Source organism: Pongo abelii, chromosome 19 (assembly GCF_028885655.2).
Source record: "Pongo abelii isolate AG06213 chromosome 19, NHGRI_mPonAbe1-v2.0_pri, whole genome shotgun sequence".
Lineage (NCBI taxonomy): Eukaryota > Metazoa > Chordata > Mammalia > Primates > Hominidae > Pongo > Pongo abelii.
This window is the reverse complement of record NC_072004.2, coordinates 95834975-95852359: the sequence shown is the minus strand read 5'-3', so window position 1 is coordinate 95852359 and position 17385 is coordinate 95834975. Positions and strand designations below refer to the sequence as shown.

At 46.4% G+C, this 17385-nt stretch overlaps 1 protein-coding gene across 3 annotated transcripts in view; it reads right to left on the bottom strand.

Annotated features, from left to right (window-relative positions):
- RNF213 (ring finger protein 213) overlaps nucleotides 1–17385 on the bottom strand; it is a 135229-nt gene that overhangs the window by 12535 nt on the left and 105309 nt on the right. For 2 of the 3 annotated variants that reach the window (XM_054535867.2, XM_063718332.1), the window contains exons 44-58: nucleotides 14995–15095; nucleotides 14700–14882; nucleotides 13170–13339; nucleotides 12974–13073; nucleotides 10826–10937; nucleotides 10065–10278; nucleotides 9637–9827; nucleotides 8254–8376; nucleotides 6968–7078; nucleotides 6311–6553; nucleotides 5891–5972; nucleotides 5060–5094; nucleotides 3167–3261; nucleotides 1898–2054; nucleotides 1124–1304 (exon numbers count right to left, since the gene is read on the bottom strand). In XM_054535867.2, coding sequence (XP_054391842.2) covers nucleotides 1124–1304; nucleotides 1898–2054; nucleotides 3167–3261; nucleotides 5060–5094; nucleotides 5891–5972; nucleotides 6311–6553; nucleotides 6968–7078; nucleotides 8254–8376; nucleotides 9637–9827; nucleotides 10065–10278; nucleotides 10826–10937; nucleotides 12974–13073; nucleotides 13170–13339; nucleotides 14700–14882; nucleotides 14995–15095 — 2098 coding nt within the window. Of the gene's footprint in view, nucleotides 1–1123; nucleotides 1305–1897; nucleotides 2055–3166; nucleotides 3262–5059; nucleotides 5095–5890; nucleotides 5973–6310; nucleotides 6554–6967; nucleotides 7079–8253; nucleotides 8387–9636; nucleotides 9828–10064; nucleotides 10279–10825; nucleotides 10938–12973; nucleotides 13074–13169; nucleotides 13340–14699; nucleotides 14883–14994; nucleotides 15096–17385 lie in introns of all 3 variants that reach the window. The other variant, XM_063718331.1, reaches the window with a different exon arrangement.

Sequence of the window (17385 nt, the reverse complement as noted above, 5' to 3'; positions counted from 1 at the left end):
TCTAAATTAATCTAAGTATTTTGAAATAGTTCCTGTTGTTACCACCAACTTAATGATCCTTTGAAAATAACATCAATCTCTAAAAATTTCTCTACCCTACATAATTGTAATCTTAGAACCATTTTGAAAAAAATTACTGAAAGAACAGAACTTAAGCTCCAAAGCCCAGGGAATAATAAGAGTGGCCCGGGCTACCGCCAGCCATCTCAGCTGCTGCCACCCAAACCCTGAGGCAGACCACACAGATGCGGAGTGCTGCGGGAACTGTCCACCTGCTTCCAGGATTCTGTCATTTCATCAGTGTGACTGTGGGTGCGCTCACCTTGCTGAAATCCCACCAGAATAAGAGGCTTAAAATAAAATCAGATTGTTCAAAATGGAAAATAAATAGGAATGCCAGTTTCGGGCAAAGAAGTACCTGAGGTGGGAGCAGATTTTCTTGTCCTGGGGCAGGACTTCTTATTGCTATTATTGTTATTCTTTTAAATTAACATTGCTCTCACAATGGTAATTGTTATTTTTGCAGATTAGCAAAGGAAAATCACTTTTAATTCCACCACTCACAGATAACCATTTTACTAAGTTGTTTTACAGACCTTTTCTTTCTGTATGGATTTAAATTTTTAAAATAGAAAATTAGCTCAGTGAATACAATATTTTATAGCTTTTTTTTTTTTAACATAACTGTGGACATATAATCACACAACTGTGATGGTAACTGATCCTTTGACACACACGCTCTGTGTGGACGACACGTGCTCCCAGCATGGTAGGGGAATGACCTATGGGGCTGACTTCAGAACTGAAGACTCCCCATATATGCACACTGAACACTTGTGTGCAGACGCTCCCGAATACCGCAGGTCTTAGCCAGGCAGGGGTGAATGGAGGGAACAGAGCAGCTCCTTCCAGCCTCTGAGCAAGCAAAGTGCTTCCTTTTTCCAGCTCCAGGCATCGCTTTCCCTAGATACGGTTTTCTCTCTGTGTGTTCTCTCATTCTTTCCAGCAACAGCACAGACAGAGCTCAGACTGGCTGCATGTGGGGTGGCCCACAAGACAGAGAGCCTGCCTGCGCTGCCGTTGTGCTGTGTGATCCCCGCCCAGCCCTTGCCCCTTTCCTCACTTTTGCTAGAGAGCTGGTGCTGCCCTTGGAGAAGCCTGCGCAGAACAAGGTGGACCACGGTGATGGTCTCGTCGGCACTGTGTCCCAGCATCTTGGCCAACTGCTCCAGGTCCTTCAGGATGTGCTGCTGCAGAAAGCCTTTTGGATCCCTCGCTAGAGGCTTAATGATGTTTATCAGAGCCTGTGGGGGCAACGGAACAGAGCGTTCAGCGGGGATCTGGTTTGTAGAGAATTCAGCGGGGATCTGGTTTGTAGAGAAGATGGTGAGCCTGGTGGAGGCCATTGGGAGTGGAGCACCAGCATACAGGTGGAAGGCGGTTTTTAAGATGAAAACTGCGGAGTGATGCAGGTGAAAGGAAGGCTAGCAAGCAGAACGGCTGCTGGCTTTTCTGTTATTACAGTGAGATAAAGAATTTTCAGATTGTACTGTTGGCCATCTTGGTTATGCATGTGCTCTTTCTTCCCTAGCTACAATGAAGACACAGGTAAAATAATGAAGATGTCAGCCTCTCTACTCCCAGATATGGACCAAAGACACAAAGTGTTAATTTGAAGTGGATTCTATATAATCTGGGGAGTAGTTCCCCCCATACCATCATATGCCACAGGGGGAAACATGAAGATGGATAACTTGGATATTACTTTGTAGACTAATTATCTCCAAAACGCATAGATGGCAGCTAGGACTCGAGACAAAAGGACTCCCTGGGAAGAAGCGAACGCAGGTTCTTCCTAGAGTAACTTAGCACATTGTTTGGCGGCACTGGGTTATACCTGGGAACTCTGGGAAGCTCCCAGAAGCAGAGCCAAGTGAGTGAGTAGCCGGATGAGGATGAAGACCACTGGGGGCAGCCCTCGGTCACATGTCACCACGTCTCTCTGCTGCGGGTCGCCTAGCACATGGCCGGTCTGTGTTCTGTCTGCCCTGTCACTGGAAAGAACGAGAGAACACAAGACACAGGCTGAGGCTGGCCGCTTCGGTGCGCTGCACATTCTCAGCACTTGGAGTGAGGCTTACGGCTGAGAAGAGAGTTATGTCAAAAGTACTTGCTGTTCCACAAAGCCTGGACCATGTTCCTAAGAGTCTCTCTCATGACAGACTCGCCTTTCCGGCGGACCAGACCCCACCGCATTCTCAGTGGCAGGTGGCTGCGCTGTGTGGTATTGATGCTGATCCCCGGGCAGGGTGTTAGGACGCAGGCCTGGACCCGTCTTTTCCACTGAAGTCTTTGTCAGGAGAGGAGCGGTTGGGCTGAGAACAGCTAGAGTTTGGGAGGACAGTCGGCATCCCATGGGTGTCCATATTGTTCTCATTTCCCCAAAGGAAAAACTGGGATCTAAAGTCCGGCAGACAGGAGATGCAGTGTGGCCGATGCTCTCAGTGGCAAAACTATTAGAGGTTAGAGGACACTGTGATAGTTTCTGGAGATAACATGAAAGTATTTTAAGCTGTGACTGCAGGGAACAGTCAGAATGTGAGGCCCCCATGCAGGTCCCACTCACTCTCTGAAAGGAGCGTTTAGAACCACATTCATCTCAGCATGGGATTGTGGGATCGGATTTGTATCTGGATTCTGAAGTCTGGTATTTCATGAGACTATGTCTCCTTCATTTTTCTCAAAAAATAAAAAATGGAGAAAGCTAAGATTGCTGGCAAGTGAGATGGCATCTGCTGAGACAGACGGATGCCCAGGTTTTGGTCCTGCAGACATAGATGTCCCCGTGAATTAGATCATCTGTTTATGTCATGCATATTTCTACAGAAGGTGCACCCAAGGCCCAAAAGGAAGACACCTGTATTCATATTAACAGCTGTAAATGGGTAGCCTGCTTTGCGGTTCAGGGCCCAGGAAGCCAACAACAGATCAGATGCCTCCCTGCTGTGTGACTGCTGGGACTTTGGCATTGCTGTTCAATATGACACCGGTCCACGTGTACTGGAGTAATTAGTACTATCTTGAGTATCACTTTATCAGCTGGAATAAAAACAGCCCAACACCCCAAGGCTTGAGTACTTAGGAAATAGAATCCTGACCCACATACTTGACCAGACGAAAGCCGTCCCGAGGTTTGTGGTTAATGCCTCCAATCGGCGCATGGCAGTCAATGCAGGTGCTCTGTTCCATCGGCTTGCCGCACTAGGGTGAAGACAGGGCAGTAGAACCACTTCTGGAGCAGTCCCATTTTATGCACAAATGCCATCATGCAAATGAACACCTCCTTATCACCGGCGATTGTCTGTCCCGGTGTGTGCTTGTTTCGGGTGGGTGGAGAACCCATGGGAACAGGGTAGGTACTCACTAATGTTGCACGCGGGCAAACTGGAACTGTTTTTTTAATAAGTGAGACAATTTAAGCTTTATTCCCAGAGTGACACTTTATAGACAAATATATAAAATTTAACCTTCCTTTCTTGTATTCAGCACTTTTTCCATCCCTCCATCTATCACACTAGCCTGTGGCACTTCATGATCTAATACCAAGAATACTAGAAGAGCTTCCAAACTGACTTCCTTATATCCATTTGGACTTTTTCATATATTAATTTTTATGAGACAGAGCCTTGCTCTGTCCTCCAGGCTGGAGTGCAGTGGCACCATCACAGCTCACTACAGCCTTGACCTCCCCAGGCTCAAGCAATCCTCCTGCCTTAGCCTCCCAAGTAGCTGGGACCACACGCATGCACTCATGCACCACCATGCCCTGCTCATGCTTTGTGTTTTTTTGTAGAGACAGGGTTTCAACATGTTGCCTGGGCCAGTCTCGAACTCCTGGGCTCTAGCAATCCACCTGCCTCAGCCTCCCGAAGTGCTGGGATTACAGGTGTGACCTACCACACCTGGCTTGGACTTTTTTATTTAAAAAAATCTAATCATATAATCTACTTCCAAAGGCTCATTTTTCAAAATCAGATATTGTGCCACTATATACTGAGAGTCACAGCTGATAACACACCAAACCAGTTACAGAATTTCAGAGCTGGGAGCATTCTTGGATAGAATCTATTTCAATGTCCTCATTTCATGGACAAGAAAGTGATTGAAGCTCAGAAAAATGAAGTGTATGTAAGTTTTTCTCCCTCCGTATCTCTTATATACTTATTAAATGACATGTATCAGGCTGGGCACAGTGGCTCATAATCGCAACACTTTGGGAGGCCGAGGCAGGAGGATCGCTTGAGCCCAGGAGTTCAATGTTTATAGTGAGCTATGATCATGTCACTCTGCACTCCAGCCTGGGCAAGAGAGCCAGACACGTCTCAACCAAGTAAGTAAGTAAGTAACACTAATAACTAACTACCATGTATCAGCTCAACTCACCAGCCTCTTGCTCAGCAAGTACAGATACTATGTATGGAGGGCTCTAGACTAGATGCTTGGGAATCCAGAGAGGAATAATCAACAGTTCTTCCCCCATGGCACAGTCTACACGTGGCTTTTTCCTTTGGCATCTGGACCACACCTCTGAGGGCTAATGCAGCCTGTGGTCCAGGCAACACCTTGCCATTCTATCAAGACAAGGCTCACTGACCCCATGCTGCAGTGGCTAGAAAGAATGGCTAGCAGCAGTTCCCAACCAGTAGCAATTTTCTTTCCTAGGGGACCTTTGTCAGTGTCTGGTTTTAGCTGTCACAGTGGGAGGAGTGGGTGCTCCTGGTATCCAGGGACTCGAGGTCAGGCATACTGCCAGACAGCCCGCAGTGCACAGGACAGCCTGCGCCGCAGAGCCACGTCCACAGTGCTGAGTCTGAGAAGCCCTGGGCTAGAAACCCTTAGCGCCATTGATGTTGCCCTGCTCAGAGCACCTGGGCAGTCCTCGGTGAGCCTGTGCCCTCCTGAAAGGCCAAGAGCCTCACTCTCCTGACCCACGATCCCCCTCCTCCAACCCAGGAGTGCACACCACCCCTCAAACTGTATCTTAAATACCAAGACTCACCTCTCCCACGGAGCAAGGATGGCCGTTGGGACAAGCTGTGAAGAGAACAGGACACACATTGGCTAATGAGGTTTCACCGAATGACCCACATTGAAAAGGGAAAGCTAACTCTCTATTCTCTGGCCCTGACCACAATATGAGAATGAGTGTCCAGAGCATCCCACGCTAATTTGTTAAGTTATATGACACCTGCCTGAAGCTTAATAAATGCATGTTGTCAGTGAAAAATGTCTGAGTCTAATTTTATTAATTTTATCAAGTAAAGAGCAATTAGAATATAGGCCCATACCAAGGGTACTTTTGGAGGCAAGGTGGACAGGATTCTAGACCTTTCTGTTTTCTTTGATTTTTTTTTTTGTCATGAGCATATTTTATAACAACTTTAAAAACTAGTTTTAAAATATTTACTCAGGCAACAGCAAAATTTACATGTCATGGGTTATATGAGTCAGTCTCCCAGTTCTATATTTCATATATTTCAGAAGAGCTTTGTGTCAAAAACTTTGTTTTGTGGTGGGCCTTTGAATGCGTCTCTGATGTGGTTCCCAGTCCCCCCCTTCTCCCAGAATGGCATATTCCAGAGAACAGAAGTGCATCACAGAGGGCCTTTTCCACACGACAAAGAAATGAAATGGTTTGGATCATCTAGCCGGCGGAGTGCCAGCTCCTTCAAGCCATTCATCTTCTGCAGACGCCACCGGTAGAATGCAGGTGGTTTTGGACTCTGAGGCACAAACCACGTGGACCCCAAGTCGAACCCAATGCTTCATTGCATCTGGACACCCTTTGAAGCTCAAAGGAGTGTGGGGTCATCCAGACCCCAACACTTACTGTACCAGTGGACTCCCTCCAGACCCTTCCACCTCCGAGCTTGAGCCAGCAAGTCTTCAGGCATGGTTGGAAGAAAAGCATGCTGAAAAACAAGAAAATAGAGACAGCTCTAGATAAGTGAGCTTGTCACCTGGGTGCTGCTGCTCAGCAGGAGGCCTAGAGGAAGAAAGGGAACTCTGCTTTCCTTCTACTGGACTTCTCAAGCTGTCTGTGAAGAAAACAGAACAGCTCCCTGTGAAATAACAAAGGGCAAGGCAAGTCTGTCACTATCTTGTGTGCTCGAGAATCAAGTGACACAAAGGCAGAGAACTGAGGAGATAAAGATGCTCAAGAGTTCCCACAGCTGCAGCTCAGTCTCTACAGTGACAGGCTCTGGGGGGTGTTCCAGTGAAGGCCGATGGAATTGTGGCCTCCTCTTACCGCCATGTTGGCTGGGGAGAAGGCCAGATTCTTTAGGGGCTCCAAGAGTTTATTCTGTCCACACAGAAGGACGGCTGCAGCATGAATGGCCATTTCTGTCACCGTTCCGTCAAGGTTGCTGTCACTGGGGCCCGCCCTCAACAATGGCAGAGAATTGTCCACGAGCGATGTTGCAAAATGGCTGATATCAGGAGGTGAAAGGATCTTGCATTCGCCAATGAATTTGCTCACAGCTTCACGTTGCTGACAGGAGGAAAACGTAACATTAAGATGTATCAAAGAATATTGTGTGAATTGCTCTTAGGCATACACTGACATCAAATATCAAGGTAAACATGGAGACATCACCACCATTTGAGGGGGAAATTTTTCAGAGAAGAGAACTGTGCATATACAAACACAGCATCCCCATATGTAAGCATTAATTTTGATATTCTATTTTGTTAAACATTATCTTATGTTCTTGGCTTTAGTTTTCATTATAATTCTACAAGCTTTGGGTTAAACAGAAAATAGTTCCTCCACATAACAAGGTTGAAAACCTCTATCCTAGATAAAAAAATTATGGCATGATTTGTGTTGATACCTTTCATTCTATTCAGTAAAATCCCTCCAAATACTGAGACTTTGAACACAGCCCTGCAGGCGGTTACTCACCTCTGGCGTGGGGTGGAGGCTCGCACTGTGGGACCTGTACAAGACAGCCACCTCTCTAAACAGTGTTAGCAGGAAGCAGGCTGACTGCCGGCTTTGGGGGGTCTTGCAGGCCTGCAAAATCAAGGGTATCAAGGGAGAATTTAAAAGCTCAACACATCTTTTTTTTTTTTGAGATGGAGTCTTGCTCTGTCACCCAGGCTGGAGTGCAGCGGCACGATCTCGGCTCACTGCAACCTCTGCCTCTCGGGTTCAAGCGATTCTAACTCAGCCTCCCGAGTAGCTGGGAGTACAGGCGCACGCAACCATGTCCGACTAATTTTTTTTTTTCTTTTAGTAGAGACAGGGTTTCACCATGTTTGCCAGGCTGGTCTCAAACTCCTGACCTTGTGATCTGCATGCCTCGGCCTCCCAAAGTGCTAGGATTATAGGATAGACCCCCCCTCCCTGCCCCCCCGCCCCCTGCCAGATCTACCTAAGGGCCAGAGGCCCGCGAAGTTTGCATGTGAAAAGAAAAGTGCCTCAGCCCTCAACCCACCAAAAGGGAAGGAGCCTTTTCCAGGCCTGGACACCTGGGGGGTCATGCCCCACATAGGCAGTCTTCTGGCGAGCAACTTTTGGGCTACAAAGTTCCTGAAATACTCTCAGATTAAACTCAATGCATATTTAGCAGCCAGCTTAATGACAGAAGCAACGGAATCACCATCTGTTCTTCTGACTCCTTCACTGGTCTTAGAAACTTCTCCTGAGCAGAAAGAGGATTTTCCATTTCCTCTTTTCCTGGCACAGGGACTCAAAAAGGAAGCAAGACCAGACCAATTTAAAGGTTAGATTCTAAAAACATCTTTATATTTTTTAACTTCCCACACTACACCAACATATGTATTTTTATTAAACACACAAGCATATCTGAATTATGAATACATCTGGATATGAATTTTGCTATTAATAGTTGTGTCACCATCTTTCTTAGACTGTTGTCCAGCAGGGCCTTAAAGGAAGTAATGGACATAAATCAAAAGGCGCTGCTGATGGCCTTGGCAGATCAGCAAGACACAGCAAATCTGTCAACCCAGCTCAACTGTCGTAGCTGTCCTGTTCCAGCCACTGGTTCACGCACACCAGCCAGGTGCGCCCTGGAGGCTGCGGGCACGTGGCTTCCAATACAGTGTCACGTGATGGGCCGCATCAGTGGTCCACCACCCTGCATCATTTGACATAAACCAGGGAACACGCAGGCTCCAAGGGATGCCACCTGGTATCAGAGAGAAGCCACGGGCCCACCCTACCTTCAGAGCAGTCTCAATGCCCAGCGGCTTGCACTCGAGGACAGCTTTGGCCACAGCATCACGGAGAGCCTTGTATTCATCGCCGTACACCAGGTACCTATCCATCTGGCCTGGGTGGTCCTGCTGCAGCCCCAGGAATACAGAGGTTAGTTGGGGGTGAACAATGGGAGGAATGTCTTGCAAAGAACCGTCTTAACGGGTACAGGAACCAGGTGGTCGATCATTCGAGGTTTAAAGGCAGCCAAGCTGGGATTCCCCGATCTGGCCTGAGGCAGGACAGTCTGGTGCCCTCTTCGCAGGGAGCTTCCTCCTCAGTAGAGGAAGAGGTGCGAGTGCAGGGAACGCCTGCCAACGGCAGCGCTACCCGGGGAGGTGCGTGCTTCCTCCGTTCGCGGCGCACCGCACCACACCTGAGGCCGGGTGGCTCAGGTCATGTCAACTCTAAACCCCAGGTGGTAGTCAAACAGTGCCGGGGTTCTTAGTACCATTTTTGTATCCCCTGGACAATAAGAATTTGTTAATTTCTGGACATCTGGAAAGGACCACTGAGAGGCCTTGAAGCCTCTTTTTTTGAGACGGAGTCTCGCTCTATCGCCCAGGCTGGAGTGCAGTGGTGCAATCTCGGCTCACTGCAACCTCTGCCTCCCGGGTTCAAGCAATTCTCCTGCCTCAGCCTCCCAAGTAGCTGGGATTACAAGCACCCACCATCACGTCCAGCTAATTTTTTTTTTTTTTTAAGTAGAGACAAGGTTTCACCATGTTGGCCAGGCTGGTCTTGGCAAACTCCTGACCACAAGTGATCCGCCCACCTCGGCCTCCCAAAGTGCTGGAATTACAGGTGTGAGCCACTGCGCCCAGCCTGGCCTTGAAGCCTCTTATGCAATTCTTCTATTCCTAGTTCTTGCTCTTGCCTGTCTCTGCCTGCCAGAGGTAAAAAGGTCGCACCTTGCAAGCTGAACTACGTTTAATTTGCTGAAAGCAAAGGCCCCAAAAATGTTCTACTTTCCTTGAGTGAAATTCAATTAGAAGTGATGCCTAATTAAAGAAGCTCTGAGGTGAGTGCCCTCGCCTTGGCCCTGCAGCAGGCAGTGTAAACATGGTCACAAGCTGGGGCAAATCAGCTGAAGCGCAGAGACAAAGGACCAGACAGACAAGCGCAGGTTTCTTTCCTGGCTCTGGGGATGCTAAGGGTAGGCGGAACGCAGAAGCGGTGGCACCATCCCTGGGTGTGAGGGTGAGGTGTGGGGGTGTGTTGGTGGGTGGTGTGGGGGTGTGGGGGGGTAGGGTGTGAGGGTAGGGGGGGTGTGGTGTGTGGCATGTGGGTTTGGGGTGTATGGGGCTGTGGGGGTGCATGTTTGTGTGCTGCCGGGCCCCGCTTCTCACCTGCTGCTTGACAACGTCCTTGGGAAACACCCACTGGTGCGGGTGGCCGGGCTTGGAGAGGCCCTGCACGAACTCCATCCCCCGCTGGCTGCTGAGCTTCCGCACCAGGTACACCCGGTGCCAGTCGTTCTCCACCCAGATACAGAAGTGCTTGACTTGCCGCAGGTAGCACTGCTTCTCCTCGGCCATCTCTGAGAGGCCAACAAGAAAGAGGGTGAGTGGCTGGTGACTTAGGGCATTTATTGTAGGACACAAGGCCAACCAGAGGGCATCGGACCTACCCACAGGCATTCACAGAAACATATCCAGGGGAGAGGGGACGTAGAAAAGCCCAGTAGTCTATTCGAAGAACTAGTTTCCCATACTTCCTGAATTTCTAAATAACGGAGTCTTTAAACCCAAAGTAAAGCAAGGCAGAGAAGACTTGCCTGGGCCCTCCTCAGGCTCTGAGAGGAAATCGGCAGCTCTGTCGAGGCAGAGGCGGATCCGGGCCACCTCTTGCAGGTATTCAACCGAGGCCTCGTTGGCAGGCTCTCGGCCACGTCTTCCTTGAGAATACATCTTAAGGAAACGACGTTCCTCTCTTAGGTGGTTCAGTTCATCATTTCTGGAGCAAGCACTGGTCTTCTCATGTATTGAATCCTGAGGAACAAGGAACAAGAAAGAAAATGATATTATTTTTTTAAACATGGACACCCCAAGCTTCTACAGTCACCAGTGTGACTGTGGAGAGTGAAGGAAGGAAGGATAAAGAATGTTGTTGTAGGTCTCATTGTACATTTCTTGACTTATGGAAACCTAACATTCCTTTTTATTTTAAGGGCAAGAAGGAGGGGAAAAGTGAACCCATGAGGAAAAAAAATTACATAATCTAATTTGTTTACATTATAAAAATTTTGGATATAAAAATATGAGGATAGAAAGTATCCGTAATGTCCCCACTCAATGATAACCACTGTTAACTTTGGTGGTATATTCTCCTAGGCTGTTCTGTTTTGTATGTATATGCACGTAAATGCCAATATATACGTTGCTGAAGGCAGAAGCAGTGTCTTTGAAACCTTTCTTCTTTTCTGCACAGAACAGAGCATTTGTTAATTATACTGACTAAAATTATATTCTGTAAATTTTAAACCATGTGGTTCAGATCGTTTCCAAAAGAAATTCAGGGAAGAGAGAGTTCACTTACCTCCAGGCAGTTGATGAAGAGCATGTACAGTTCAGTTTTATCTTCAATTATGAATGCTTTCTTTTTTAACAGGGTCAAATATTCCTGAATATAATCTTTTACATCATTGAAGCTGCAGAAAGAGAAATATTATTCCTGGTTCTCTCAGATCTGGAGACATACCTTACTAAAAAAAAGAGCATCTATCTATCGGTCATCTATCCTGTGTGTGTGTGTATAAACATATACATACATATATGTAGTTTCTAAGATTTTATGGAAAACCTTTTAGCATAATACTGGAGGAATATAAAACTCACATTTTAGACCAGCTGTCCTCAAACTTTGGTTTCAGGACCCTTTTATAGTCTTAAAAATTGAGAACCCCGAAGAGCTTTTATGTGGGTTATATTATCAATATTTATGATATTAGGAATTTATATTATCAATATTTATGATATTAGGAATTATGAGACATTAAAAACAAAAGGTTTCAAATATATACATTCATTTAAAATAACAATAAAGCTATTACATGTTAAATAACATTTAAAATATTTTCCAAAACATGAGTCCGTGAGAAGAGTGGCTTGGTCTTCCATTCCCGTGCTGGCCTGGGGCCTGGCTCCTGGAAGTCAGCGGCCTGCCTGCCCTGCTCCCCATCGCTGCACCATATCGGAGAATATGAAGAAAATCTGTCCTCATGTACTCGGAATAGCGAGGAACATTCTAATAGTTTTTGCAGATGACCGTGGATATTATTCCTTAATGCTGTACCAACAGTGATAAATGGTCCTGTCTAAAGCTTAGTTGCAATGTGGAGCCTGAAACTGTATCAATGCATTTTTCAGTCAATTATGTTAAAACCAAAAGGTCTGCCCATACTTTAAATAGATTTTTTTCTTTTTTGACCCACATGATTTCGTGACATCAGGCATTGGTCATTTGGAAAATATTGGTTCACAGGGCTGTGCAGGTCTTGTAAAGGTTGACACATTTGTATGCTACATTTTAAAAAAAAATCCACATTCATTAGTATCACCACAAATTGCCCCAAAATGTCTTTAAGTATTCGAAAGCTCACAAAGCTCATAGTGGAGAATATAAGCTTTTCAAAATTTTAATTTCAGCTTAAAAGCGTGAATGTTATCATCACCAACCAACATTGTCAGTTGTTTGGCTGAGGCTGGCTCGCTTTGCTGATTTCCAGGAGAGGCCTGCCCAGCCCTGGACACCTGTATCATGTGCATCCTTCCTCCCAGCACGAGTGGTGGTCCATGAACACAGCAGCCGACTGATAACTCAGGGCTTGTCATGAGTGATTTTCTGCAAGGCAACTGTCTACTCTGGTGTGTAGTGGGAGTGTTTTGTGTGTGCTTCCCATTTCCACAAAACATTAAAAAGTCAAATCCTCAAGAGTCAAGATTTAGTAAAACTAAAATGAAACTGGCATGAAGAAAACCACGTGTGCATGGTGGTGAAGAAAACGATACCTACAGCTACTGTGTCTTCACGTGAGGGGCCAGCAGTTTAACTCATCACCACTTTTGTAACATCATCATAAGTATCAACATGTTTTTTAAAAAAGGGCAAATTTATCTTAGTAATCTAATTTTTAAAATAGTTTTAACCTCAGAGACCTACCTCACACCCAAGGGTCCATACGAACACTTTGAGAACTGCAATATTAGATCAATTCAAGTACCACAGGTGATGCTATTCTTGGATGTCAACATCCTTTCCAAGGAAATAGAGCCCATGTTCAGGGGAACAGAAACTTAGAAGACATCTAGGACATTCAGGGTGAGCAGGATTCTAAGCTACCATCTGAAAAATCAGAAAGTTGGGCCACTGTGGAACCAGGCTCAGCACCACAGATTCTGGCCTCTTGAGTTCCGTGTCCCTCACGCCACTGTGGTCCCTTCACGGTGCTGTTGGCTTCTTGCTAGATGTGTGTGCTTGTGGGAATACTAAACTCATGTGCCTACATGTGAAAATGTCAGAATACACAACCAGTACAAGTAACCAGGTTGTGTCTCACCGAAAAAGCTCCCCAAGATCATGTACTAGCTACTAGACACGACAAGAAGACTTGGTAACAAAGAGAACGCTATGATGAAGAGAAAAAGCCAGGGCTTTCTAGAAGCAAGTCTCCATTGTTGTTCTTACCTGTACTTCAAAAGCAGTTTCAGTATCACTGAGCGGATGACAGGAGTCTTATCCACAACATCATTGAATGGAGAGAGAGATTTTGTGTGTTCACGGTGTCCTTAAACCAGAAAGAGAAAGGCAGCTCACTGCATGACACGTGCAGAAGCGAGATGAAGAAATGAGGGGCTAGGTTTACAGGAAGAAAGCAACCTACTCTGGGGAGCATCTCTTAAGAGCTCCTTTTGGACAAAGAGGAGAGAGAGCAGGCTCTCAATCACTTTCTTCTCAGGTGGAGCATTGTCCTTGAAGCACATGGTGGACACCAGGTCTACGAAGAAACTGTTGCACATCTGCCGGAAGCGGGCATGCTTTTCAATGGCTTCCCTTAGAACACGAGAAACAGAAGACAGGTGGATGGTGTTTCCTAAATGCCTCCTTACAGAATGGCTTGAGATTTGCACAGCATTTCACTTTTTTTTTTGAGACGGAGTTTCACTCTTGTTGCTCAGGCTGGAGTACAGTGGCGCGATCTCGGCTCACTGCAACCTCCACCTCCCAGGTTCAAGTGATCCTCCTGCCTCAGCCTCCCAAGTAGCTGGGATTACAGGCACAAACCATCACGCCTGGCTAATTTTGTATTTTTAGTAGAGATGGGGTTTCACTATGTTGGCCAGGCTGGTTTCGAACTGCTGACCGCAGGTGATCCACATGCCTCGGCCTCCCAGAGTGCTGGGATTACAGGTGTTAGCCACCATGCCTGGCCGGCATTTTACTTTTAAATTGAAAGATTCAAGTCATTCCTCTCACCCATTAGAGCTAGTCTTCAAAACTTCAGCAGATGATATTTAGATGCATCCCTTTCTAGAAACACTTTGATCATTTGGACCAGCCAACAATACCCTTCAATATCCCAAAGTATGTCAAAGAACCCATCCACTGGGCTTGCCTGGTGCCCCACTTTTAGGAGGCCTGAGAAGGGGGGAAGGGGAAGGAAGAAAACCAACCACTGACAGAGCAGGGCTGAGGCCTGCTGAGTCCAGAGAGCCAGAGCTGCTTTTAGCCAGCTCCAAAAAGCTAGACAAGAAGTGGGTTGGTCCTCAGGTCAGTGACTGTGAATGATATTGACGCATTAAAACCAGTGGCGTCGGCCAGGTGTGGTCACTCATGCCTGTAATCCCAGCACTTTGGGAGGCCAAGGCGGGTGGATCACCTGAGGGCAGGAGTTCGAGACCAGCCTGGCCAACATGGTGAAACCCTGTCTCTACTAAAAATACAAAAATTAGCTGGGCATGGTGGTGCATGCCTGTAATCCCAGCTACTTGGGAGGCTGAGGCAGGAGAATTGCCTGAACCCAGGAGGTGAAGGTTGCAGTGAGCTGAGATTGTGCCACTCTACTCCAGCCTGGGCAACAGAGTGAAACTCCGTCTCAAAAAAAGAAAAAAAAGAAAACAACAGTGGCGTCTACATTCCTTGGGCCTCTGGTGAGGACCTTTGCTAAGACTTTCTGGCTTAGTTCCTCTGAATTTGCTGTCTCTGAAATCTGTATGTGTATGTCTTGGGGAGAGAATAATCTTGAGATACCAGATATTTATGAAAGTACATAAGTGGCGTCTCTTATGATAGTTCTCTGAGGTCAGGTTTTCTACCAAATGAAGGTTAATAGAGTTTATATTTCTGAATATTGTGTTTGCCAAAAAAGGAAGATGAAATAAAAGATGCTTTCTTGAGAGAAAGGGTGTTGTACCTGTGCGCTTGGGAAACAGCTGGAGAGAATTCGTCTGGCAAGGCAGTTAAACAGTAGGGGCACATCATCTGCCCTGGAGCAAACCAGGCCCTGAGGCAGCGCAGGCAGTGCACGTGGTCGCAGGGCAGACAGACGGGGTCCTCTGCGTCTCCCAGGCAGATGGGGCACGGCTGAACCCCAAACCTGGAATCCAAGAAGGGCAATCAGTTCTGAAGCAGAGAAACTGGCCAGAAGAAGTGAAAACCACGAAAGGTTCAGAATTCTTGCCTTCACGGATCCAAACCTAAGGTCTCACCTGCTGAGGGTCTTGCTGGCTCTCTCCTTGCATTCACAGAGAGTGCTCATCACGGCCTCAAAAGGCCTGTGCGTCTTCACGTCAGAGTTCTCTCGAAGACACTGAAGAAAGGCGGGGACAGGCGTCATTAGCAGGAGGGAGGGCTGAGGGCAGCCAGGCCGGGCGACAGAGGGAACACCACATTCAGGGCCAGGGCTGCGCCGCGTGTGTGGGGTGTGAGGTGCGAGGCCTTTGTGATCCTGTGTTTAACGCTTGAACTCTGAATGCTCGTTTTGTGATTATGCTGCTTGTCAGGGGACTTACATTCTCAAGTTACGATTTTCCCTCTTTTAAGGTCTCCTCTGCTCTCACTAAGATATTTCAAACTTTAAGTAATAATAATGACCTTCTGTATACCCCCCACCAAGCTTTAAGAAATCTCAGCATTTATGGAATATTTGCTTTAGATCATTTTTTAAAAATTTTAAATTTTTTAAAATTTTCTTTCAGCCTCCCAAGCTGCTGGGATAGATCATTTTTTAGAGAAACAAAATATTACGCATGCAGTTACAACTTCACATCCCTCCGTCCCTCCCCAGAGATAACTATATTTCTAAATGTCTGCTTTTAGGATAGCTGTAAGCATAGCTCAACGTGGAGTTATTATTTTGAATGTTTTAAAACTTGATATCAGTGATACCACACTGTATAGAGGCTTCTGCAACTCATTCTCTTCATGATACCTTAGGTCCAGATCACTCCTGTACCCACTGATGAAGACACCAGTTACCTGTCTGTTGGTTAATGGGCATTTAGGTTTTTTGCAATTCCTGACAGTCCTGTATTCAACATTCTTGCATATGTCTGAGAGCAAATGAGAAGTTTCTCTAGGATATAGTTAGAAGTGGAAACACTGGTTTTTAGGCAATACACATCATCACTGTACAAGATAGTTTAATGGCTGTACTAATGGAATTTGATGGGCAGGCATGATGTTGGTATAGACATCTTAATATTATGTCTACCTTGGGCATTGTGAGCTCAAGGAGAGTTCCTTTCTGTTCCAAGTTTGACAAGGGTATTTCTTTCCAAATAATTTTATCAACTGCTTTCTCTCTACATTTTGAAATGATCATATAGAGTTTATTTTTTAATTTATATAACTGATGACATTTACAGATTTTTTTTTTTATTTTGAGCCATCCTTGAATTCCTGGGATTACTCTTACTTGGAAGTGATATGTGTATTTTTAATATCCTAATAACTTTGTTAATCAACAACTCAATTCAAAAATGGGCAAAGGACTTGAATGGACATTTCTCCAGAGAAGACAGCAAATGCCCAACAAGCACATGAAGAATGCTCATCATAACTAGTCATTAGAGAAATGCAAATAAAAACCACAATGAATTATCACGGTGGCCATTATTAAAAAAATCAGATAGTAACAGGTGTTGGCCATGATGTGGAGAAATTCAGACCCTGGTGCGTGGCTGGTGGGGATGTAAGAAAGATGCTGCAGCCACTGTGGAAAACAATACAGTGCTTCTGCATAAAGTTAAACAGTTATCAGATGATCCAGGAATTCCCCTTCAAGGTATACATCCAAAAGAACTAAAAGCCAGCCATGCCCACAGTCCCACCCGTGCCATCCTGCAGCAGTTCCATTGACAACTTCCTGCCCAGCTGAGGGAGCCAGCCTCACGGCGAAAGGCAGGGCTTTCCCCCAAGCCTCTTGTTTCAAATGGTCCCAAGGGGCTGCCCTTCAGCTGAGGCTGGGTAGGGATACAAGTCAGGCTTCCAGCATGAAAACTAACGAGGTGAGGTCTTTGGCTGTGGTTACCTGCACAGAGATCTGACTGGAAGGAAATAAACCAGAAACCCAGTAAGTTTCTGAGGCCATTTTATCGCCAAAAAAACCCCCACGTTCCTAACCTCCCAAATCTTGTGAGCATGTGAACAGATAGGGGCCAGCTCCTTTACCTTTGGGTTTATGGGCACTTGGCACTTATGACCTATGCTGGATCTGGCTGAAAGCCCTGTGCATCTCCCAGAGCTCTGGGACATGATGAGACTTGGAGAGGCTGCATGCTGTGTGGGTGTGGGGAAAGGGTGGAAGAGGGGTGCCAGCTGTGTCCTACTAGCCTCTCTCCGCCTTTTCCTTTAGCAGAAGAACTCTAAGTTCCACCTGGCACATGACCACACCACGAAAAACTCCTCAGTTTCTTGCAACCAGATAAGGCCAAGTGCCCAAGTTTAGGACCACGAGACACGAGCTGGTGTGGTGTGTGTGCATCCGGGATTGGGCTCTGAAGGAAAACGGCCTGTCCTCCACCTCCCCTGCTTTCTGTCCCACAGGCTGTGACGCCAGGCCACAGGGTGGAAGCTGAACATTAGGGACAAGACAGAAG